A 26,036-nucleotide genomic window follows, 5' to 3' on the forward strand; every position below is an offset into this window, starting at 1 on the left:
ATTATGTACTGTACGTAAAGTAAAGGAGATATTGGCAAACATTCACCTGTAGTAAGTCAGTCTTGTAAATACAAACTTACTACAACCTTTGGAACATGAAAAAACCCTTTTGGTGATTTACAGTAGTTGTTTTTAAATAATTATTATGTACTGTACGTACAGTAAGGGAGATATTGGCAAACTTTCACCTGTAGTAAATTATTATTGTAACTAAAAACTTACTACAACCTTTGTAACATGAAAAACCATTTTGGTCATTTACAGTAATTGTTTTTTAAGAATAAGTCTGTACTGTACATCAAGTAAGGGAGATATTGGCAAAAAATCACCTGTAGTAAGTCAGTCTTGTAACTACAAGTGTACTACAACCTTTGTAACATGAAAAAAAAACCTTTTGGTGATTAACAGCATTTTTTAAAAATAATTATTATGTACTGTATGTACAGTAAGGGAGATATTGGCAAAATTTCACCTGTAGTAAGTAAGTCTTGTAACTACAAACGTACTACAACATTTGGAACAGGAAAAAAACATTTTGTTGATTTACAGTAATTGTTTTTTTAAGAATAAGTGTGTACTGCACGTACAGTAAGGGAGATAATGGCAAAATTTCACCTGTAGTAAGTCAGTCTTTTAACTACAAGTGTACTACAACCTTTGTAACATGAAAAAAACATTTTGGTGATTTACAATAATTGTTTTTTTTTAAGAATAAGAGTGTAATGTATGTACAGTAAGGGAGATATTGGCAAAAATTCACCTGTAGTAAGTCAGTCTTGTAACTACAAGTGTACTACAACCTTTGTAACATGAAAAAAAAACCCTTTTGGTGATATACAGTAATTGTTTATTAAAAATAATTATGTACTGTACGTAAAGTAAAGGAGATATTGGCAACCATTCACCTGTAGTAAGTCAGTCTTGTAAATACAAACTTACTACAACCTTTGGAACATGAAAAAACCCTCTTGGTGATTTACAGTAATTGTTTTTAAATAATTATTATGTACTGTACGTACAGTAAGGGAGATATTGGCACACTTTCACCTGTAGTAAATCATTATTGTAACTAAAAACTTACTACAACCTTTGTAACATGATAAACCATTTTGGTGATTTACAGTAATTGTTTTTTAATAATAATGGTGTACTGTACATATAGTAAGGGAGATAATGGCAAAATTTCACCTGTAGTAAGTAAGTCTTGTAACTACACACTTACTACAACCTTTGGAACATTAAAAAACCCTTTTGGTGATTTACAGTAATTGTTTTTAAAGATTTATTATATACTGTACATACAGTAAGGGAGATATTGGCAAAAATTCACCTGTAGTAAGTCAGTCTTGTAACTACAAGTGTACTACAACCTTTGTAACATGAAAAAAAACCCTTTTGGTGATATACAGTAATTGTTTATTAAAAATAATTATGTACTGTACGTAAAGTAAGGGAGATATTGGCAAACATTCACCTGTAGCAAGTCAATCTTGTAAATACAAATGTACTACAACCTTTGGAACATGAAAAAACCCTTTTGGTGATTTACAGTAATCGTTTTTTAAGAATAAATATGTACTGTACGTACAGTAAGGGAGATATTGGCAATATTTTATCTGTAGTAAGTCAGCCTTGTAAGTACAAACGTACTACATCATTTGGAATGTGAAAAAACCCTTTTGGTGATATACAGTAATTGTTTATTAAAAATAATTATTTACTGTACGTAAATTAAGAGAGATATTGGCAAAATTACGCCTGTAGTAAGTAAGTCTTGTAACTACAAATGTACTACAATCTTTGGAACATGAAAAAACCCTTTTGGTGATTTACAGTAATCGTTTTTGAAGAATAATGATGTACTGTACGTACAGTAAGGGAGATAATGGCAAAATTTCACCTGTAGTAAGTAAGTCTTGTGACTACAAACTTACTACAACCTTTGGAACATGAAAAAACCATTTTGGTAATTTACAGTAATTGTTTTTAAAGATTTATTATAAACTGTACATACAGTAAGGGAGATATTGGCCAAATTTCACCTGTAGTAAGTAAGTCTTGTAACTACAAACATACTACAACCTTTGGAACAGGAAAAAAACATTTTGGTGATTTACAGTAATTGTTTATTTAAGAATAAGAGTGTACTGTACATTTAGTAAGGGAGATATTGGCAAAAATTCACCTGTAGTAAGTCAGTCTTGTAAGTATAAGTGTATTACAACCTTTGTAACATGAAAAAAACATTTTGGTGATTTACAGTAATTGTTTTTTTGAGAATAAGAGTGTACTGTACGTACAGTAAGTGAGATATTGGCAAAAATTCACCTGTAGTAAGTCAGTCTTGTAACTACAAGTGTACTACAACGTTTGTAACATGAAAAAAAAAAAACATTTTGGTGATTTGCAGTAATTGTTTTTTTAAGAATAAGAGTGTACTGTACGTACAGTAAGGGAGATATTGGCAAAAATTCACCTGTAGTAAGTCAGTCTTGTAAATACAAACGTACTATAATATTTGGAACATGATAAAACCCTTTTGGTGATATACAGTAATTGTTTATTAAAAATAATTATGTACTGTACATAAAGTAAGGGAGATATTGGCAAACATTCACCTGTAGTAAGTCAGTCTTGTAAATACAAACTTACTACAACCTTTGGAACATGAAAAAACCCTTTTGGTGATTTACAGTAATTGTTTTTAAATAATTATTATGTACTCTACATACAGTATGGGAGATATTGACAAACTTTAACCTGTAGTAAATAATTATTGTAACTACAAATGTACTACAACCTTTGTAACATGAAAAACAATTTTGGTGATTTACAGTAATTGTTTTTTTTTAAGAATAAGAGTGTACTGTACGTACAGTAAGGGAGATATTGGCAAAAAAATCACCTGTAGTAAGTCAGTCTTGTAACTACAAACGTACCACAACATTTGGAACAGGAAAAAAACATTTTGGTGATTTACAGTAATTGTTTTTTTTTTTAAGAAAAGTGTGTACTGTTCGTACAGTAAGGGAGATAATGGCAAAATTTCACCTGTAGTAAGTAAGTCTTGTAAATACAAACTTACTACAACCTTTGGAACATGAAAAAACCCTTTTGGTGATTTACAGTAATTGTTTTTAAATAATTATAATGTACTCTACATACAGTATGGGAGATATTGACAAACTTTAACCTGTAGTAAATAATTATTGTAACTACAAATGTACTAAAACCTTTGTAACATGAAAAACAATTTTGGTGATTTACAGTAATTGTTTTTTTTTTTAAGAATAAGAGTGTACTGTACGTACAGTAAGGGAGATATTGGCAAAAATTCACCTGTAGTAAGTCAGTCTTGTAAATACAAACGTACTATAATATTTGGAACATGATAAAACCCTTTTGGTGATATACAGTAATTGTTTATTAAAAATAATTATGTACTGTACATAAAGTAAGGGAGATATTGGCAAACATTCACCTGTAGTAAGTCAGTCTTGTAAATACAAACTTACTACAACCTTTGGAACATGAAAAAACCCTTTTGGTGATTTACAGTAATTGTTTTTAAATAATTATTATGTACTCTACATACAGTATGGGAGATATTGACAAACTTTAACCTGTAGTAAATAATTATTGTAACTACAAATGTACTACAACCTTTGTAACATGAAAAACAATTTTGGTGATTTAAAGTAATTGTTTTTTTTTTAAGAATAAGAGTGTACTGTACATACAGTAAGGGAGATATTGGCAAAAAAAATCACCTGTAGTAAGTCAGTCTTGTAACTACAAACGTACCACAACATTTGGAACAGGAAAAAAACATTTTGGTGATTTACAGTAATTGTTTTTTTAAGAAAAGTGTGTACTGTACGTACAGTAAGGGAGATAATGGCAAAATTTCACTTGTAGTAAGTAAGTCTTGTAACTACAAACTTACTACAACCTTTGGAACATGAAAAAACCCTTTTGGTGATTTACAGTAATTGTTTTTAAATAATTATAATGTACTCTACATACAGTATGGGAGATATTGACAAACTTTAACCTGTAGTAAATAATTATTGTAACTACAAATGTACTACAACCTTTGTAACATGAAAAACAATTTTGGTGATTTACAGTAATTGTTTTTTTTTAAGAATAAGTGTGTACTGTATGTACAGTAAGGGAGATATTGGCAAAAAAATCACCTGTAGTAAGTCAGTCTTGTAACTACAAACTTACTACAACATTTGGAACAGGAAAAAAAACATTTTGGTGATTTACAGTAATTGTTTTTTTAAGAATAAGTGTGTACTGTACGTACAGTAAGGGAGATATTGGCAAAAATTCAGCTGTAGTAAGTCAGTCTTGTAAATACAAACGTACTATAATATTTGGAACATGATAAAACCCTTTTGGTGATATACAGTAATTGTTTATTAAAAATAATTATGTACTGTACATAAAGTAAGGGAGATATTGGCAAACATTCACCTGTAGTAAGTCAGTCTTGTAAATACAAACTTACTACAACCTTTGGAACATGAAAAAACCCTTTTGGTGATTTACAGTAATTGTTTTTAAATAATTATTATGTACTCTACATACAGTATGGGAGATATTGACAAACTTTAACCTGTAGTAAATAATTATTGTAACTACAAATGTACTACAACCTTTGTAACATGAAAAACAATTTTGGTGATTTACAGTAATTGTTTTTTTTTTTTAAGAATAAGAGTGTACTGTACATACAGTAAGGGAGATATTGGCAAAAAAAATCACCTGTAGTAAGTCAGTCTTGTAACTACAAACGTACCACAACATTTGGAACAGGAAAAAACCATTTTGGTGATTTACAGTAATTGTTTTTTTAAGAAAAGTGTGTACTGTACGTACAGTAAGGGAGATAATGGCAAAATTTCACTTGTAGTAAGTAAGTCTTGTAACTACAAACTTACTACAACCTTTGGAACATGAAAAAACCCTTTTGGTGATTTACAGTAATTGTTTTTAAATAATTATAATGTACTCTACATACAGTATGGGAGATATTGACAAACTTTAACCTGTAGTAAATAATTATTGTAACTACAAATTTACTACAACCTTTGTAACATGAAAAACAATTTTGGTGATTTACAGTAATTGTTTTTTTTTAAAGAATAAGTGTGTACTGTATGTACAGTAAGGGAGATATTGGCAAAAAAATCACCTGTAGTAAGTCAGTCTTGTAACTACAAACTTACTACAACATTTGGAACAGGAAAAAAACATTTTGGTGATTTACAGTAATTGTTTTTTTAAGAATAAGTGTGTACTGTACGTACAGTAAGGGAGATAATGGCAAAATTACACTTGTAGTAAGTAAGTCTTGTAACTACAAACTTACTACAACCTTTGGAACATGAAAAAGCCATTTTGGTGATTTACAGTAATTGTTTTTTTAAGAATAAGTTTGTACTGTACGTACAGTAAGGGAGATAATGGCAAAATTTCACCTGTAGTAAGTAAGTCTTGTAACTAAAAACGTACTACAACCTTTGTAACATGAAAAAAAAAAAACATTTTGGTGATTTACAGTAATTGTTTTTTTAAGAATAAGAGTGTATTGTACATTTAGTAAGGGAGATATTGGCAAAAATTCACCTGTAGTAAGTCAGTCTTGTAAGTATAAGTGTATTACAACCTTTGTAACATGAAAAAAAACATTTTGGTGATTTACAGTAATTGTTTTTCTAAGAATAAGAGTGTACTGTACGTACAGTAAAGGAGACATTGGCAAAAATTCGCCTGTAGTAAGTCAGTCTTGTAACTACAAGTGTACTACAACCTTTGTAACATGAAAAAAAAACCTTTTGGAGATTTACATTAATTGTTTTTAAATAATTATTATATACTGTACATACAGTAAGGGAGATATTGGCAAAATTTCACCTGTAGTAAGTCAGTCTTGTAAATACAAATGTACTATAACATTTGGAACATGAAAAAACCATTTTGGTGATATACAGTAATTGTTTATTAAAAATAATTATGTACTGTACGTAAAGTAAGGGAGATATTGGCAAACATTCACATGTAGTAAGTCAGTCTTGTAAATACAAACTTACTACAACCTTTGGAACATGAAAAACCCTTTTGGTGATTTACAGTAATTGTTTTTAAATAATTATTATATACGGTACATACAGTAAGGGAGATATTGGCAAAATTTCACCTGTAGTAATTCAGTCTTGTAACTAAAAACTTCCTACAACCTTTGGAACATGAACAAACCCTTTTGGTGATTTACAGTAATTGTTTTTAAATAATTATTATATACTGTACATACAGTAAGGGATATATTGGCAAAATTTCACCTGTAGTAATTCAGTCTTGTAACTAAAAACTTACTACAACCTTTGGAACATGAAAAAACCCTTTTGGTGATTTACAGTAATTGTTTTCATAGAATTATTATATACTGTACGTACAGTAAAGGAGATAATGGCAAAATTTCACCTGTAGTAAATCAGTCTTGTAACTACAAACCTACTACAACCTTTGGAACATGAAAAAAATCCTTTTGGTGATTTACAGTAATTGTTTTTAAAGAATCATTATATGCTGTACATACAGTAAGGGAGATATTGGCAAAATTTCACCTTTAGTAAGTAAGTCTTGTAACTACAAACGTACTACAACCTGTGAAAGTACTTAATTAGCTGTTTGTAAAGCACTTGTCAGAAGAAACATTCGAGCAACATAGAAGGACAGCAGCTTGTGAGTGTTTTGTCTTGTTTTCTCATCAGACTAGTGTGTGATCATCATTGCTAGGAAAGTTTTTTGGTTTAAATTGTGTGTGTCTTACCGTGGTTAATACGTGCTGAAAGTGGCGCTTGGTTTTGCGTTTGCCTATTGCGGGACTGCCTGGTTTCGATCTGCTAAATAGTGAGGCGTGTCCAGCTGACTTCAATCACAGGTAATCAGGCTAATACAAAGCACTAGGTTTCACCGCAGCAGCGGTCGCGGCAACCCTCGTGTGAACCCTACTCGTGTGAAGACCTATGAGTGTAAAGACAATCCACTCTACCTGCGCGACTCCACCGAGCAAGGACACAACGACAGGGCACCTGAGTATTGCTTTTCTCTTTTTTTCCACTCTTGTATAGTTTGTTCTCAAATATATCTTACACTTGTAGTCACTATGTGCTTTCAGATCTCTACTATCACTACTAACACTCGGAGAGCACGCTATGTACGTCGCAGGAAGGCCTGTCTGGCAAACCTACGCCATGTCCCTCTGACCTCTACTACTATGCTCTCTATTCCAGTTGGTCTCTGGAACTGCCAGTCTGCAGTTAACAAAGCAGACTTCATTTCCTCTATTGCTACCCATTCCGGTCTCAACCTCATGGCACTGACAGAGACTTGGATCAAACCTGAAGATACTGCCACCCCTGCAGCCCTCTCTACTAATTTCACTTGTTCCCACACTCCTCGTACCACTGGGAGGGGTGGAGGTACGGGTCTCCTTATATCCAAAGAATGGAAATTTGAACTTCAGCCATCACCTACAGGTACTGGTTCATTTGAATCACATGCCATTACTGTAACCCACCCTGTTAAAATTCACTTTGTGGTCATTTATCGTCCTCCAGGTCAACTGGGAAACTTCTTGGAGGAGTTGGATGTGCTGCTATCAAACTTTCCTGAAGATGGTACTCCTCTGGTACTGCTTGGTGACTTCAACATCCACTTAGATAAACCCCAGGCTGCTGACTTCAAAACTCTGCTCACCTCATTTGATCTCAAGCTAGTGTCCACTACAGCGACTCACAAATCGGGCAACCAACTTAACCTCATCTACACGCGCGGTTGCTCTGTGGACACCTCTTCAGTTGCTCCACTCCACACCTCTGATCACTTCCTCATTACTGCTAACCTAGCACTTACTCCTGAAGTGGCACACACTCCAACGCAGGTCACCTTTCGACGGAACCTACGCTCACTCTCTCCATCTTGCCTATCTGCTGTGGTTTCATCCTCTCTTCCACCATTCTCTCAGTTTTCTGCTCTGGACACGAACAGTGCTACGGACACTCTTTGCTCCACTTTAACATCTTGCTTGGACAACTTTTGCCCACTGTTGTCTAGACCAGCACGCACTGCCCCATCTGCCCCCTGGCTGTCCGAGTCAAAGAACTCTATGGACCTCAGTGTGTATCAATCTCTCCTCTCTTCCTTCTCTGCAAATGTCTTCACAGCTAAAACATCCTACTACCACAACAAAATAACAGCTGCTGTGACGCTCGGACACTATTCAAGACTTTCTCTTCTCTTCTTAATCCGCCGCCTCCACCTCCTCCATTGACTCTTACAGCGGACGACTTTGCAGCTTTCTTCACAAATAAGACGAGATCCATCAGTGAACAATTCTCCACACCACAGTCTGAGGAAAACTTCACAATGACTTATGCACACTCTTTATCCTCCTTCTCCCCACTCTCAGAGATGGACGTCTCCAAAATTCTCCTGTCCAATCATCCTACTACTTGTCAACTTGATCCTATCCCCACTCACCTCCTTCAAGCGATCTCTTCTTGAGTCATACCTTCACTTACTCACATTATCAACTCCTCTCTTCAATCTGGAACATTTCCCTTAGCATTCAAGCAGGCTCGGGTAAGCCCACTGCTCAAGAAACCATCTCTAAATCCAGAGCTTCTTGAAAACTACAGACCGGTATCCCTTCTTCCATTCATTGCAAAGACACTTGAGCGGGCTGTGTTCAACCAGCTTTCTATGTTCCTTGGACAGAACAACCTCCTGGACAGCAACCAATCTGGCTTCAAAAGTGGCCACTCAACTGAGACTGCTCTGCTCTCGGTTACTGAAGCCCTGCGACTAGCAAGAGCAGCTTCAAAATCCTCGGTACTCATCTTACTGGACCTGTCTGCTGCTTTTGACACTGTTAATCACCAGATTCTCCTGTCCACCCTCAGAAAGATGGGAATCTCTGGAACTGCTCTCCTGTGGGTTAAGTCCTACCTCTCTGACAGATCCTTCAGTGTGTCTTGGAGGGGTGATGTTTCAAAGTCACACCACCTTGCTACTGGGGTTCCTCAAGGCTCAGTACTTGGACCACTTCTCTTCTCCATCTACATGACATCTTTAGGATCTGTCATTCAGAAGCATGGCTTTTCTTATCACTGCAATGCTGATGACACCCAACTCTACTTCTCATTCCAGCCTGATGACCCTACGGTAGCTGCTCGCATTTCAGCCTGTCTGAGTGACATTTCTAGCTGGATGAATGACCATCACCTTCAGCTTAACCTTACAAAGACTGAACTACCGGTGATTCCAGCTAACCCATTGATTAATCACAACTTCTCTATACAGCTGGGCTCGTCAACCATAACTCCTTCGAGGACAGCCAGAAACCTAGGAGTTGTGATGGATCATCAATTAAGCTTCACTGACCACATTGCTACAATGACCCGGTCCTGCAGGTTTGCCTTATACAACATTAGGAAGATTAGACCCTTCCTGTCAGAGCAAGCAACCCAACTTCTTGTCCAAGCTCTTGTTCTCTCCAGACTGGACTATTGTAATGCTCTCCTGGCGGGCCTTCCTGCATGTACTGTCAAGCCTCTGCAAATGATCCAGAATGCAGCAGCGAGGGTTGTCTTCAATGAGCCAAAAAAAAGCTCATGCTACTCCTCTCCTCATCAGGTTACACTGGCTACCAGTAGCCGCTCGCATCAAATTCAAGGTACTGATGCTTGCCTACAAGACGACCACTGGCACGGCACCAACTTACCTGAACTCACTGGTTAAATCCTATGTGCCCTCCAGAAGTTTGCGCTCTGCAAGTGAACAACGCCTTGTGGTGCCATCCCAAAGAAATTCAAAATCACTCTCACAGACCTTTTCCTGGACTGTGCCCAGCTGGTGGAATGACCTCCCAATCTCAATTCGTACAGCTGAGTCTTTACTCATTTTCAAGAAACATCTAAAGACTCATCTTTTTCGCCTGCACTTAACCTACTAAAACCAGTACCTTTCCTTTTCTTGTCTTTTTCATTTAATTGAATTAAAAAAAAAAAAAAAAAAAATTATATACACCTGGCTATGCGTTCTATACTAGACTGAGACTTGTCATGGCACTTGTATTCTCTTGTTGTTCTCTTGTTGACCTGACTGCTTCTGTTGTTCTCATTTGTAAGTCGCTTTTGATAAAAGCGTCTGCTAAATGATTAAATGTAAATGTAAACCTTTGGAACAGGAAAAACCATTTTGGTGATTTACAGTAATTGTTTTTTTTTAAGAATAAGAGTGTACTGTACGTACAGTAAGGGAGATATTGGCAAAAAATCACCTGTAGAAAGTCAGTCTTGTAACTACAAGTGTACTAAAACCTTTGCAACATGAAAAAAAAAACCTTTTGGTGATTTACAGCATTTTTTAAAAAGAATTATTATGTACTGTACGTACATTAATAGAGATATTGGCAAAAATCCACCTGTAGTAAGTCAGTCTTGTAACTAAAAACTTACTACAACCTTTGGAACATGAGAAAACCCTTTTTGTGCTTAACAGTAATTGTTTTAAAAAAAATATTATGTACTGTACGTACAGTAAGGGAGATATTGGCAAAATTTCACCTGTAGTAAGTCAGTCGTGTAACTACAAATGTCCTACAACCTATGGAACATTAACAACAACAAAAATTTTTTTTGGTGTATTATAGCAATTTTTTTAAATAAAATAATTTTTGTGTACTGTGCATACAGTAAGGGAGATATTGTTAGTAGGGACATATTGGCTAAATATTTTCTGTCAGTTTGCCCACAAGACATTTACTGTGATGTTGGAAACATAATTTGTATTAATTATTGGACTTCGTTTTGTACTGAGAGGTAAATTTGCAGACGGTCCCTAAAGCAAGCCTAGGCGAATATCCACCGAATATCAAACCTAAAACTAACTTTACCGCACTCGGTTATACTCGTTTAATAGGATTTTTGCATTGGTTGTACTATGCATAATGCAAACAGCCCTGGCTCTGCCCATCATCACATTCATGCAGATGCAGATGTCACGTTCACTGAGAGGTGTGTAGCAAAGTTACGAAGGCCATAAATTGGAACAGCCCACCTGGAGCCGCTGTGACGCAATCACACTTCAAATGCGAACTTCGAGGAGCGCCGCATCTAAAGCAAGCCGTGTCTGCTTCAGAGCCTGAGTATATAGTTTAGTCTTGCACTGTGAGAGTGAGAGCATGTCTGCTACTGTGACTCTAGCGCTGCTGTTCTTCTTGTCTGTGGCACTGAACGAACAGGTGACCGAGGGATGCAGATGTTTACCGAGACACCCTCAACAGCAGTTCTGCGCGTCTGATACAGGTACGTCAAACACATGCATAGCTAATCAAACACGAACTCACGTCTGTAGATTGCATGCTGTTTTAAGATGTTATTCTTGGTTCATTCGCAGTAGTTCAGTGACTTGAATTATTGAACACATTAGGAAAGTACGATGATTGCACTTAAAATATTTATACATTATATATGACATTATTTTATTAACGAAGTTATATTTAAAAAAAAAAAAAAAATCAGTAAAAAGATCTCTTTTTTTTTCTTTTCTTTTTTTTTTTTACCAATTAGTGATTCGAGCCAAAGTCGTTGGAAAGGTGAACAGCACTATCCCTGAATTAACTGCATATGATATCCAGACTGTTGAGGTGAGAAAATGTAATTTACTTGACATAATTTTCCAATACAATCTTTTTTTTTAACAATAAATGTGTGTTTGTGTGTGTGTGTGTGTGTGTGTGTGTGTGTGTGTGTGTGTGTGTGTGTGTGTGTGTGTGTGTGTGTATGTGTATGTGTATGTATCAAAAAAAAAAAAAAAAAAAAAAAATTATACTTTTATATTTATACTTTTTTTTTATCCAGATATTTAAGCACTTAGATATGAAGAAAATTCAGGTCATCTACAGCTCTCAAACTTCATGTGGCATCAGTCTGCAAAAGGACGAGTATCTGCTGGCAGGTAAAATCATTTACTATCTCTAGACAGAGTTTGAGTAGAAACTGAACACCCTGATTCCTGATGATGGTTGTTAACATCAGCCGAGGCTGAAATATGCTACACACATTATGCCCAAATTTTTAGCCCAATTTACAGTCTGGATGGGTTTTGGGCTATGTGATTTGACAGATTTCATTGAAAATCACATTGTGTATCTAATTATTCAACTTTAGCTTCAGACTCTGATTTCATCCAGTCTGAGAATATCACAGTTTAATAATATTTCTGATAATTTTAGAGCACATATAATTTTCACTTATTTTGCATCTATTAGCAACAAGACACATTTCTGCACATGTTTTTGGTGTTTGGAATGAGTGACCAAAGACAAAGAAAAATCTAATATTATCCAGGACCTCAAACCTAAAAACAATAATGAATCTCAACAGAACATAAGGGTTCAATAAGTGAGGAGATCTCTAGGTACAAAAATAGTTGTTTATATACAGTAAGATGAACTTTAACTGTAAAATTGTAAAATTTCCTCCCAAGGACATGTCAAGGACGGCAGGGTACTTGTTGATTTATGTGACCTTGTGAAGCCTTGGAAAGAACTCTCCCGAGTTCAAAAGTTGTACCTCAGCAAGTATCAGAAAGGCTGTGTCTGTGAGGTAATAATCCAAATCAAACTTTTACAATAATTCACCATAGTTCAGTGCTGTTGAAATCCAGTAGCTTCATTTTTGCCTGACAAAATTTTCTGCATATTTAAATATTGTCAAACGCGTTCCTCAAACTCTGGCTGAAATTCATTATCATGCATTTATTTTATTTTTCCAAGTGTTAAAACAGTTGTTGTTGTGTTATAAGTATAGCTATGAATTCAGTCATCTCTCAAACTTTGATCTCTACAGATCTCGCCCTGTACTGGAGAGTCCTGTTTGACCGAGATCCTTCAGAAAAAATGTCTGATAAGAGTCAATAATTCATTCAGTCTTAATGATGAAGAGGCTCTTCAGTCTATTTGCCTGCCAGACAATAACGGCTTCTGCAGTTGGCGAAAATTTAAGTAACTACAAATGTTCCTAAAAAGTATGCCCTGAAGCACAAGTGCATCAGCCATTTGTCAGTGTGTATTTTTGCTCTTTTGTTCTCCAGAATGCTTAGAATGCTTATAACATTTTGAAATGAATTTAAACAATTTAATGAAACTTTGCAATGCAGTCAGCAAATACATACAAAACACTGTTTTCATGGAGATATGCAATCAACCATTAAACTATTTTGCATGTAAAAGTGTCTGTGTGTATTTCATAGGAAATGTAAGCATGTTTATATAAATATGGATGTTCTTAGTGGCAAAAGCATTCATCTAGGTATTGTTTTTCGCTTTTCTATTCTGAAGAACATTGAGATAAAAAAGGAGAGTTTAATAAAAAAACTACAATAACAAACAGCAACGTTTAAGGTTCATTCCACAGAACCACAGCCACTTCAGACAGCAGGAAATGTCTACTTCACTAGAAACCACAGAAACAGCAATATTAGCTTGTTTGCACAAGGCAGAAAGCTGATAAAGATTGTAAAGCTGCATTACAGAGGTGTTATATTAAAACGCAGTGTGTATGTACTGCATAGAGCTACTGAGACAGATTGGATTATTTGAATGACAACAAATAAACTAATTAATTCTTTCAGAAAAAACAACAACAAATACAAAAAAACTACAAGTGCACAGTCACTAATATTAGACACGTCTTTTTTCACAAGGGGTTATGTGAGCAGCAGCAGCATTTTTTTTTTTGTCATCAGGTCAGTACTACTAATAAAAAAAACATAATACACTTTACTTGCTGTATCATATAGTGTTAATATACCATATAACTAATTTATAATATCAAACCAAACTGTCACATATTTTGTTCTTTATCAAAATAAAGCTTGCCATATTTAGAGCAAAAAATGGATTCAAATCGAGTGAAACGAATGAAAAACAATGTTGTTTTGTTCTTACCATGTCCCTGTAGTTTGAGTAGAACGTCTGATCAACAAGAGGGAAATTATCTGCTCCCAGTCTCTTGTAGATGCTGATCAGTTGAGCAAACTGGGAGAAAACAGAGAATCAGTCTGAATGAAAATGCTGAAAGCACTGAAAGTCTCATTTAGTAATGTCTACACAATTACACATTATTTCACATTCAAAAATAACTGCATGCCTGTATATATTCAGAATCCAGAAACCTCTAGGAAGTTTTAATGCTCTTCAAATTGCATTTAAAAAAAAAAAGAAAAACACACAAAACATGTCTACTCACAGCCCATGGCTTGTCACAGAGGTTGTAAATGGACTCCAGCGAGTTGACGCTGGGGATCCCAGCATACTGCAAACCGATGATTATATTGCGGAAATCTTCATTCTGTGCCATGCTATAAGCGTGCTGTCGCACCAAGACAAAGTCAGGCTTGAAGGACCTGTTTAATCAATAACATAAATCAAAAACATAGCAAAAGAGTCAGTCTATTATCTGTTCAACATTTCAGTTGAGTAGTGTTTAATTAAGTGTGTATTGTTTTACATTATGCTAAGCCAATTAAGCAAATCCTTTACCCTTAAGAAAAAATTGACCCGTGGCCACATTGTCTGCAGTATTTTCTACAGACTGGAGTCAAATATTTCCTTATACTATGTTTACCCCACCTCAAAACCTTGTTCAGATGTTGTATTTTTAACACATTTATCATGTCAGTAGGATTAATTTCTTATGCATCTCAATCCAGTGCCTCTGCTGCTAATTCTAAAATGTCAGACCTAGCAATGGAGCCTTGAACCATTGATAGCTAATGCAGTTAATAATGAAGTTACTGAAGACAGAGTGGAAAGTGTGTGTCAATTTCCTCTGTGAGTCTGTGTGTCTCTCAACATTGTTCGGCAGCAGGGTCTATGTTAATAGCAAAACTTTAAGTTTATCTGCTTCAACAACAGTGGCGTTATTACCTTGCTAGTAAGAAATGTTTATGATTTTTTTTAGCTTAAAGTAGCTAAACTAGACGTTTCTGCATGGCTGTGTGTCCATAGTACTATATGTTTGTGCATTTGTAAGGGAGAAAGAGGAGAATAAATGGATTAATGTGGCAAAACATGGAAATGATGTGTCACTTTTACGTTGTTGTTTACTTTATTGATTTGCTTAGTAACATGACATTCAGCCAAGTATGGTGACCAATACTCAGAATTTGTGCTGTGCACCCATCCGAAGTGCACACACACACACACTGTGAACACACACCCGGAGCAGTGGGCATCATCTATGCTGCGGCGCCCGGGGAGCAGTTGGGGGTTCGATACCTTGCTCAAGGGCACCTAAGTCATGGTGGAGAGAGAATTGTACATGCACTCCCCCCATCCACAATTCCTGCCGGCCCGGGACTCGAACTCACAACCTTTCGATTGGGATTCTGACTCTCTAACCATTAGGCCACGACTTGAGGGTTTTGTTAAGCTCTGGGCATTATGTAACCCGCCTCTCCCATTAGGACTATTTTCTGATTGAAGAGGTAACACAAATTGGTATAAGAGTAGACATTTACATGAAAAATAATAAAGATTGTAATGAATATTGATATATGGTGCAAAATATATCAGACACCTGTACTTGCCATTTCTTTGAATTTATTTATTTTTATTTATGTAAGCAACATTTCTACAGTGAATCAGACATTTATCCATTATCACAAACTTAATTTTCCTCATCAGCAACACTAGGAAAACAGTCTATTTAATACCTGTGTAATCAATACTCTAACGTGATACTCTTAATACGCCCACATCAATAAAACTCAAATCAATTCCTATACTGACACACACACACAAATACACACACACACACACAATCATTAAGAGTCATAGGTAATAGGAAAATCCACCCTGTCATACTCATTCAACCCCGCCTGCATGAGTAAATGGGCATTTCTCAGTGCACACCCACACTGCCATAAGTTGTATTTTGGCTTTCTGTCGAAACACATTTTGCGGTCATCATGATAGTAAATCACATGAGTTTAAATCTTAATTTTATAACCTTTGTTAAACACTTGAACCATGAAACACAGTTTGGCTATGTGGACTTTTAAGTTACTGGTAACAATATATTTTAACAAATGAGTGCAGTATGTGACCACAATATTTTTGGTCTATTTACCTGAAAAAAACTAATTTTCAGTTTGGAGATGCCATAGAATATAGATGCAAAGCTACCACACATTAATTCAAATTTAGTTTTCCTTAATGCCTCAAATTACTGTTTGTTAATAAAAAAAAAAAAATTTATTCATTTGATAACTTCAAATTTAATTACATTTAATACAACTAAATCAAGCTAAAATACATCACACCACACCAACATGTTTTATCTAAATTTCAACTAAATGTAATGACTATTAGTTGTGTAAAACTATAACACACAACCTCCATTAACACTATCTATGTTTCCACCCAAAGTTCCCAATTAAAATTATATGCAAAATTGGAATATCATAAAACATTTGTAAAGCAGCATTTTCATACAGTTAGTTGAAGAAACGTCTTGGGTTACGACTGTAACCCTTGTTCCCTGAGAAAGGGAATGAGAACTGCATCCCTTCGCCACACCTCCCCCTGCCTGGGAGCACTTGCTTCATCACAGAAGCTGTCTCTGTTGTGTGCCAGCGTCCTTTTTATAGTTTCTGCATATGCCGTCACACATTACATTCATGCTTCAGAGATGCTACGCTGAGCGGCTTCCCCCAAAGTGTCATTCGACGCAGTTCTTGTTCCCTTTCTCTGGGAACAAGGGTTACAGTCGCAACCCGAGATGTTCCCCTTCGAGGGAACATCGAACTAAGTCGAATGACACTTTGGGGGAACGAGTACCCACTATGCCACAACGAGCCCTGACCTGTGTGAAGCTGCGCACAGGCACACTTAGGACGAGAGCACATGGGTGCCAGGTGTCAATGGAATGTCGAGGCTGTAAAATCTAAAAAAAGTGTGAGGGGTGGCCCATCCTTCTGCATTGCAGATCTCCTGAGAGGATGCCATGCCTCTGGTAGAATGAGCCCTCACGGCCAGAGGTGAAGGCAAATTGTGCACCTGGTAGGCCATAGATATAGCTTGGAGAATCCAGTTGCTAATGGTCTGTTTAGAAGCAGGAAGCCCCTTCTTGGGCGACCCGAAACAGACTAACAACTGGTCTGACTTCCGCCATGAGGAGGATATATATTTTGAGAGCTCTGACAGGGCAGAGCAGGAGAAGTCTCTCGTCATCTCCCAAAACGTGAGGTGGAGGATGAAAAGCCTGCAGAACCATAGGCCGTGCCACATTAAACAGCACCTTGGGCAAATAACCTGGCCTAGAAAGTAGGATGGCTTTGATGTCGCCTGAAGCAAACTCCAGGCACCCATTAGATATAAAGAGCGCCTGGAGATCTCCTACCCTCCTCAGAGAAGTAATGGCTAACAACAAAGCCACCTTAAGGCCCAAGCCCCACAGAGGAAACATACGACCAACGACGGTTTCCCCAGAGGCCCATCACTCAGAGGAGCGTGGAAAGCCAAAATTGCAGCCACGTACAGCTTGAGAGTGGACGGGCTAAGACCAGCCGAGAAGTGATCTTAGAGGAGCTCCAGCACTGAAGCCACTGGGCAGTTAACTGAGTCCACCTCACGCTCTCTGCACCAAGCGGTGAAAGCATTCCATTTTAGGCTGTACAATTTCCTTGTGGAGGGAGTTCTAAAGCTGAGCATGGTCTCCACTACTCCTGCTGACAGGCCGGCCTCTCGGTACTGTGCCCCCTCAGGGGTCAGACCCACAGTTTCCATAGTTTGGGCTGAGGGTGAAGTATTGAGCCCTCTGCCTGTGTCAGCAGGTCCCTCCTCATGGGAAGCTCCCATGGAGGGCCGTCCAGGAGTAATATTATGTCTGAGAACCATACTTGGGCTGGCCACAATGGGGCTACCAGTAATAGACTGATGCCGTTGCGACGAACCATATCTTGAACTCCCGGGAGCAGAGCGATCGGGGGAAAAGAATACAGACGCAGCCTCTGCCACGTCTGTACCATGGCATCCAACCCCAGTGGGGCTGGATGTGTGAGGGAGAACCACAGTGGACAGTGAGTCGTCTCTCGAGACGTGAATAGATCCACTTCCACTGGCCCGAACCTCTGACATATTGACTCCACCACCTTGGGATGAAGTCTCCATTCCCCGGGCCTCAGCCCCTGCCTCGACAGGATGTCTGCTCCCTGATTCTGATTCCCTGGGATGTATGTTGTTCTTAGAGACAACAATATCCCCTGGGACCAAAAGAGGATCTGATGTGCCAGTCTGAGACGGCTTTCCGGTGACATAACGCTCCCAGCACGGGACCTTGGGACAGAAACCAAGCTCTCTTCAACATAGATTGGGGAACGAAGGCATCTGTGCGTAACCCTGATCATGCGAAATGGGTTTCCCCTCGGGGAGAACCCCTTGGTTTTCAACCACCACTGCAAGGGCCTCTTGTGCAGGAGACCGAATGGAATGATATTGGATGCTGCTGCCATGAGACCTAACACTCTCTGGAAATGTTTTACAGTGATGTCCTGGTCTAGCTTTATCCTGGTCACCGTGGCCAGGATGGATTCGATCCATGCAGGAGACAATTGTGCCCGCATCATGACGGAATCCCACACCATTCCCAGGAGCGTGGTTCTCTGGGCTGATGCCAACATGCTCTTCTTCGTGTTGGGTCTCAACCCCAGGCTCTGGATCTGGGCAAGGACAACATCTCGATGCCGAACTGCCAGCTCTTGTGACTGGGCTAGAATTAGCCAGTTGTCGATATAATTGAGAACCCTGAGACCCTGAAGCCTCAGCTGCAGAGCTGCATCCATACATTTTGTAAATGTGCGAGGGGAGAGAGCTAGGCCAAACAGAAAAACACAATATTGGTATGCCTCGCCCCCGAAGGCGAACCTCAGGAACTTCCTGTGAGATGGAAGAATGGAAATGTGGAAGTATGCGTCCTTCAGATCTATCTTGACAAACCAATCCTTGGATTGAATTTGGTTCACGATGATGGGAATAGTGAGCATCTTGAACCAAAAATCTCCTCAGAGACCGATTCAAGTGTCTGAGATCTATTATAGGAACCAACCCCCCATCCTTCTTGGGAACTAAGAAGTAGCGGCTGTGGAACCTGGACTCTCTGTCTGGAGGAGGAATATGTTCTATAGCCTCCTTTACCAGCAGAGAGTTTACTTCTTGTTCCAATACCTGACTCTGCTCTGGGTTGACTACAGTCCAGACCACCCCGTTGAACTTTGGTGGGCGGGAACGGAACTGTACTCTGTACCCCTTTTGAATGGCGCGCAGAGCCCAAGGAGAAAGATTTGTAGATTTCTTTCCATGCTTTCATGCAGACGAAACATGTCACATTATCTTATTTTCAGAGTCTGCAGAAACTGCTTTTCAAATGCCTAACAACAAGATCAGTACGCTGGTTAATCAAGATACCCCGTCCCATCGCAAAGTCACATGTCTTTTTTGATGTCCCTTAACCCCTTTACGTGCAAACATCGCCGACGGGCCAAGTTTATTATTGTTTCACTTTCACAGCACATTAAACATCACTGTCTTACTTCATCTCGACAAACTGTGCATCAATTGAAAGTTTAAAGACTCTAGCTTCGATATTTGACCAATATTTTGATAAAACATTGTTGCAGTGACAGATATTTAGTTATTTATGTCAGGAGTGCAAAATAATAAATCCGTATTATGCCACATTTTGAATAGAAATTCATAACTCACTCATATTCAGTCACGTCAGCAGCGGTTTATTTGTGTTCACATAGACTCAATGAACAGCGTCGATAAGGATTTATAGACCAAAGATGCATATCTGCAGAGATATTTGGATATATTTACTGATGTTTACTTCATATTTCTTCAGACAGAATCGTCATTTCTATTCATTTTCCACGGATTTCCATGATCTGATGATAAACAGCCTCTCCCAGCGATCTGTGTGTGTGTTTGCTGTGCTGTCAGCTCGTGCTACAGTATGTGTCACTCAGACTCCGATTGGGCCTTCCCAATGTCAATCTTAGAGTGTCATAACCGGACACCGCCACATTGTGTCACATGCTTCCTGCACACTTCCTGGTAGTTATCTGGCCAAAACAACACTGAAACACCTCTGTACACACGAAATATCCGAATAATAAACCCGCGATTACGATAATAAAGCTTGGTATGAGAATTTCTTGAGATCTGGGGCGTTTTTATAAAAAAAAATTGAAAATGTACATCGGAAATGCTAACTTGTGCAGCGATGAAAAAAGCTACAAATAACATATTTTTACAACAGTAAACGACCAAATTCCACCCCTGATCGCTAAAGGAAGTTATTATAAACACTCGATCGGGGTTTAAAGTGAGTTTTGAGTAAAAGTGTACTAATAATTTCATAAATTGTCTGATGTAGCTTGATGCTAACGTTAGCTCCAATGCTACTAATAGCAGGTGCTTTTCTTCTTCATAATGCATTTTTGTCTCAATAATTTACTTAAGGTCGTGAGAAAATGTTTTGTTGTATTTTTATAGCAAGACTTTTGATAAATAAGGGCTAAATGCAAAGAGAGACTGAAGTGAGATCGCTGCTTTGTTGCGCCTGAAAAACCACAATCAAGGCTAATAAAGGTGGAATAAAAACAAAAGAATAATGATAAAAGAATAATGCGGATAATGTGTCATACCTGGCCGAGGTGTGAAAGACTTGTTTGGTGAGAACAATACAACAATGAATCGGGGAGTTTTGCAAAGCCAACACACATACAAAATACACAGGAGAGTTTACATGTGAGATCTTACAGGGATGACAAGGGCCATAAATCAATCTGATTAGCCTTCTCTAAAAACACACATGACATGGCCTTAGAAAATATTTCATAAAATTCACAGTTTTACAGATTCGATTATGACATTTTTTATGAACTCTTGGAAGACTTGTGGCCTTAGCTACACTGTGTTTTCAAACTCATATCCTACATCAACATTTTTTAAAATACATTTAAAACATATGTTTTTAATATTTTTCTTTTTGTTTGTATGTTTGAGCTTATATATCTCTATTATCATAACAGTCTGAGTGATTCTGATTCCTGAACAGTAAAGTTTAAAGTGTCAGCTTTGTGAACAAAGGTTGATTATGTATCTAGTCAGAAAGAATCATGAGCAGAAACCTTTTTATTTTGGGTATGTAATTTCGGTCTCCATGCCATAAAAGGCGGTTTACTAGTAAGGGGTTAAGGAATTTATTTTGTAAAAGTGTTTCATTACAGTTTATGCACATTTTCTTATTTGAAAAGAAATTTATCATACTTAGTTGAGTGAGTTTTTCATGCACATTTTCAAGGTTTATCCACATCTTGATGCTTCCATCCAGTGTTTTTATTTTTTATGTGATTTATCCCAAAATGCGCATAAAAATGGGTGGTTGGAAACAAACAGAATGATGAATGAATGCTGAAAAAAACAGATAAAAGAATATAATGAACTCATATTGGGCTCACTGCTGTAATGTCTGAAGATTATTGTTGTTGAACTTACCGAACCACTTTTGTTCCATTTCTGATCACTTGCATGTCCACACTGCATACGCCATTAGCATGAGCCACAAGGTTGATTTCCGAGAACTCAGCCTGAAACAAAAAGAAAAATACAAATTAATATGTTACACATTAGTCCATATACCTTCTAATGTTCATTCATATTTATTCTGTTCTGTAACTTGTAGTAAACGAGATGAACGTTTGCCACTTCAGCTATACAGGCAGATACAACGATCTATCATGAAACATCAAAAGACTGTCAAAATGACATTAATTGTATAGATTGTGTTTTGCAATAAACAGAATTCAAAAGCTTATCAGCAGTAAAAAAAACAACAACTGATTTTGCATTTAAGAACTGACATAGAAATATATGAGGCCCAGTGGGAAGGAACAATTCTGTGGATGATTTACTGATAATACACACATTAAAGAATACAGATGCAGCAGATAATTTTCATGATAACCAGCACAATCTACCGAGAGCAGCACAGATTACCTCTGCTTGGATGGTAATTATTTCTCACATAGATATCTGTAAAAATACATTTACATCCCACCTCAGTAATAAAACTCCTGGATTCAGATGGTGATTTATTCACGGTCTAAAAACAAGTTCTGTGATCCTCAGCACCTGGGAACGTGCCAGTGACCTACCCAGTTACATGATTGTCATGAGAATAAATTCATCTTTAATAATATTCTACTTATTATTTGATTTTTTAACATCTGTTTAAAAATAGGAAAACAGACAAACTATATTAAAAAGGTTTTGTCTTGAACTTTATCTCTCAAAATGATGGATCCAATTAAAATGTGGAGATTAGCAGAAATAAGTTTATGCAACCTCTGATTTACATAAGGCAAACATAAAGATGTTTGGTTAATATTTTTGTGTATGTAATTGTTGGTCTATATAATACATATTTTTAAAACACATTGCATACCTGTTGCTGCCATAATAATAAATTATTTCAAATGTTTGTATGCTTTTCTTTTCTTCCTTCTTTTTGTTATTAACAGTTCCCAACTTGCTGTGGTGGAGCAGTTATGAAATATTGTTCTTGTAAATACTTCCAATCTTTTATTTACAGTAATAAATGTGCATGCAAATTACAGATGTGCAATTACCGTATGATGGTCGGCAGTGATCAAAAGGATTTAAACAGTTCATCTTAAATTGAATTATTCTTAAAGAAAAACTCAGAGATGTGGATTTGGACAGCAGTTAAATTATCACACAACCTTGATGTCTGCCAAAAAACAGTAGGTAATTCGGCCAGGGATTATTCGGACAACAATAAAATCACCAACTGACCTCTGTAAATGTTGAAAATCTCTTACATCCAAATGAGAAACAATTACTGTCTGAATGGGGCTTAGCTCTAATTAAAGCATTACACTGTAAAAAGAAAAATCTGTAGTTTTTACAAAATAATTTTGGAAAAAATACAGAAAAACTGTAAACACATTTACGGTCAAAAACTATTATAAAGCTGTAATTTACAAACAAGAAAATTTGAATGTAAACCAGTAAATTCGACAACACACACTGCTATTAAAATCTGTTTTGTACCTTTAACATATTGACAACCACCATAATAATGCAGGTGGTAAAAGAGAAAATCACATTAAAAAATCAAAGCTCATCACAAGTAGCTTTGCCACAAGCAGAAGCATATATTAATATATAGAAAGTGCTCAGAGTCATTAATGCAAACACAAAACACCATCATGGTAACAAACATGATACTTAAATAATGCAACAAACTTTCATTAAACAACAGAATATGTAACATAAAGCCCAAATGTACATAACTGATAACAAAAGCTATTTAAAAAACATGATTATTTCAACAAATACTTTCAAAGATGCAGTGTCACGCAGGGAATTCTGGAAATATCAGTTTACAAATTATGTAAATTATACATTGATCTTACATTTTACTGTAAAATTTGCATGAAATGTCTGGTTAGATATTTTTCAGTTTTTCCCTGTATATAGTACAGGAACTTACTGTAAACCTATTTACAGTTTTTTTTTTTTCATAGCGTTTTTACAAATGTTTACAGTTTAAATTACACTTATTTTTTACAGTGTAGTAGACTGTTACTTTAGGGACAGTAGTCTACTATCAATCTAATGACTGGTAGTTGACGTACTGTTGTTGCAAAGCAAATGGGTGAAGTGGACTATCAAAATAAAGTGTTACTTAAATATGTTACCTCTGCTGTTAAAATCATGACAAGGATCTCAAATTCCATAAGCCTATTTGTTGTTTACCATTTTAGTCTGCTCAGTCGCACTTGAAATATTTATTAGCTTTCATTTATATATCTACTTTAATAGGCTAGCCGTTTGTGCTGCCTCTTCAAAATAGTCCATAAACATTCCTTTTTATAGTCATTGACTCGTAGCATGTACGGTAAATTGTCTTCAAAGGGTATTATTATATGTTGACATTAAGGCTTGACTTTTAAAAATATGAATTAGATTTTTTAAAGAAGAAATCAACTAAAAAGTAACATTAATATTATTATACCAAACAATGAAATAATAAAAAATATCAGGAGCTCCCGTCTGTGTGCAGTTCTGTAGATCCTTCTGAAGAATTTCAACGTTTTCATTATTATTCATTAGAATTTAATGACTGTACATGAATTTAATACCTCTATTGCCACTGATATGTTTTTGACTGCATCATCTCTAGGTGTTGACAGCATTTATCAGCAATTATCCTGTTTAAGGCAGATCTCTAGTGTCATTATCCATTGCATAATCAATCGGCCGTTTGGTTACAACACCAGTGACATTCAGCATCACTGACTTGTAAACTTGCACAAACCTGTGTTTTTTTTATTTATTTTTTATCGGAAGTGTTCTTTTAACTCTAATAGTTGTGGGCAAGTTGGGGATTGTTTATTTTTTTGCAATGCAACACCACCTTGATTTGCTAATTGTGTGTTCTGCATGATTCAAGAGGCAGAGTAATGGCCTTATAATCACATTAGTCATTTGAAATAAGTACCAGTAGGTGTGTATCATGACCTGTAGCTGTTCCCTTCATTCTCATCATTGTGGGCTTGTTAACATTCATCTGTTGTGAGCAGTACAATTTCAGGTTTATACACAGACACAATAAAACTGGCATATATTTTATGCTTAATTATTGCACAGTGGTTATTCATTGGTAATATAATATCTAATTATATTGCTGCAGTCTTTCCTAGTCAATATGGTTTGCTTTACTGAGTGTTTGGCAGAAGACACATTCTGAAGGACTGAAGGAATTTAAATAAATGTTACTCTTTATAGAGATTCACTCCCAATAAATTGTGCAATTTAATTATGGGATTTCAGCTGTGCTCACATTTACTGCCGCCATACTACAACCTTTGGAACATGAAAAAACCCCTTTTGGTGATTTACAGTAATCGTTTTTTAAGAATAATTATGTACTGTACGTACAGTAAGGGAGATATTGGCAAAATTTCACCTGTAGTAAGTCAGTCTTGTAAATACAAACGTACTAGAACATTTGCAATTGACATGCCACTGAAGTCGGGGTCCTGTCCAGGAGCCTGACGCAGCATGCCGTTGCACGTGGCACCCCAGCCCGTGGCAGAGGCATCTGTTGATACAACAACATGTCTGGACACCGGTTCTAGGGGCACGCCGGCCTGTAGAAACGAGGGGTCCAACCACGGGGTGAAGTATCGGTGGCAGGCCGGAGTGAAGGTCACTCGGAGCGTGCCCTGTTGCCATGCCCATCTCAGGACTCAGTCGTGAAGCCAGTCGTGAAGCCAGTGCTGAAGCGCTCTCATATGGAGTAGCCCGAGTGGTATGACCCTTGGGTGTAAAAGGGCATTAGTTCTGGTTGGGGCCTCTGTGAGGACGGTCAACTTTAATGTCTCCAATGTTATTTGGGAGTCAATAAACTCTCTTTTTGACTGCGAGCAAGTGTCTCCCCGCCTTTGTTCTGGTCATGTCCCCACACCTTGTAATCACAGTAGTCATTTTAAATAAGTACCAGTAGGTGTGTATCATGACCTGTAGCTGTTCCCTTCACTCGCATCACTGTGGGCTTGTTAACATTCATCTGTTATGCAATGTGAGCAGTAAAATTTGAAGTTTATACACAATAAAACTGGCTGTGGGAAGCCATTTCATATTTTTATGCTTAATTATGGCGGAATAGTTATTAATTGGTTATATAATATCCAATTATATTATTGTAGGCTTTCCTTTTCACAATGCTTTGCTTTTTTGAGCGTTTGGGAGAAGACATCTTTGTTACTCTTTATAATGATTTGTTCCCAATAAATTGTCCAGTTTAATTATGGGATTTCAGCTGTGCTCATATTGACTGCTGCCATATGCACAAGAC

The 26,036-nt window shown here is 36.9% G+C and overlaps 2 protein-coding genes across 2 annotated transcripts in view; one reads left to right on the plus strand and one right to left on the minus strand.

Moving 5' to 3' along the window:
• The window catches only part of LOC113068125 (synapsin-2-like), a 137,037-nt gene that overhangs the window by 85,481 nt on the left and 25,520 nt on the right, over positions 1–26,036 (minus strand). Inside the window, exons 4-6 of the mRNA XM_026240743.1 lie at positions 21,647–21,738; positions 14,331–14,487; positions 14,030–14,119 (exon numbers count right to left, since the gene is read on the minus strand). Coding sequence (XP_026096528.1) covers positions 14,030–14,119; positions 14,331–14,487; positions 21,647–21,738 — 339 coding nt within the window. The remainder of the gene's footprint in view (positions 1–14,029; positions 14,120–14,330; positions 14,488–21,646; positions 21,739–26,036) is intronic.
• LOC113068127 (metalloproteinase inhibitor 3-like) lies at positions 10,890–13,519 on the plus strand. The gene is made up of 5 exons (XM_026240745.1): positions 10,890–11,384; positions 11,649–11,725; positions 11,940–12,036; positions 12,568–12,686; positions 12,930–13,519. The coding sequence occupies exons 1-5, from the start codon at positions 11,261–11,263 to the stop codon at positions 13,086–13,088; spliced, it is 576 nt and encodes a 191-aa protein (XP_026096530.1). The 5' UTR covers positions 10,890–11,260; the 3' UTR covers positions 13,089–13,519.

This window comes from Carassius auratus, linkage group LG36F, assembly GCF_003368295.1.
Source record: "Carassius auratus strain Wakin linkage group LG36F, ASM336829v1, whole genome shotgun sequence".
NCBI classification, from domain to species: domain Eukaryota; kingdom Metazoa; phylum Chordata; class Actinopteri; order Cypriniformes; family Cyprinidae; genus Carassius; species Carassius auratus.

Excerpts from the sequence above, each read along its gene's own strand:
- LOC113068127 (XM_026240745.1), top strand. The coding sequence starts at position 11,261 with ATGTCTGCTACTGTGACTCTAGCGCTGCTGTTCTTCTTGTCTGTGGCA. Across the intron at positions 11,385-11,648 it reads GTTCTGCGCGTCTGATACAG|TGATTCGAGCCAAAGTCGTT; the intron begins GTACGTCAAACA and ends TTTACCAATTAG. Across the intron at positions 11,726-11,939 it reads ATGATATCCAGACTGTTGAG|ATATTTAAGCACTTAGATAT; the intron begins GTGAGAAAATGT and ends TTTTTTATCCAG.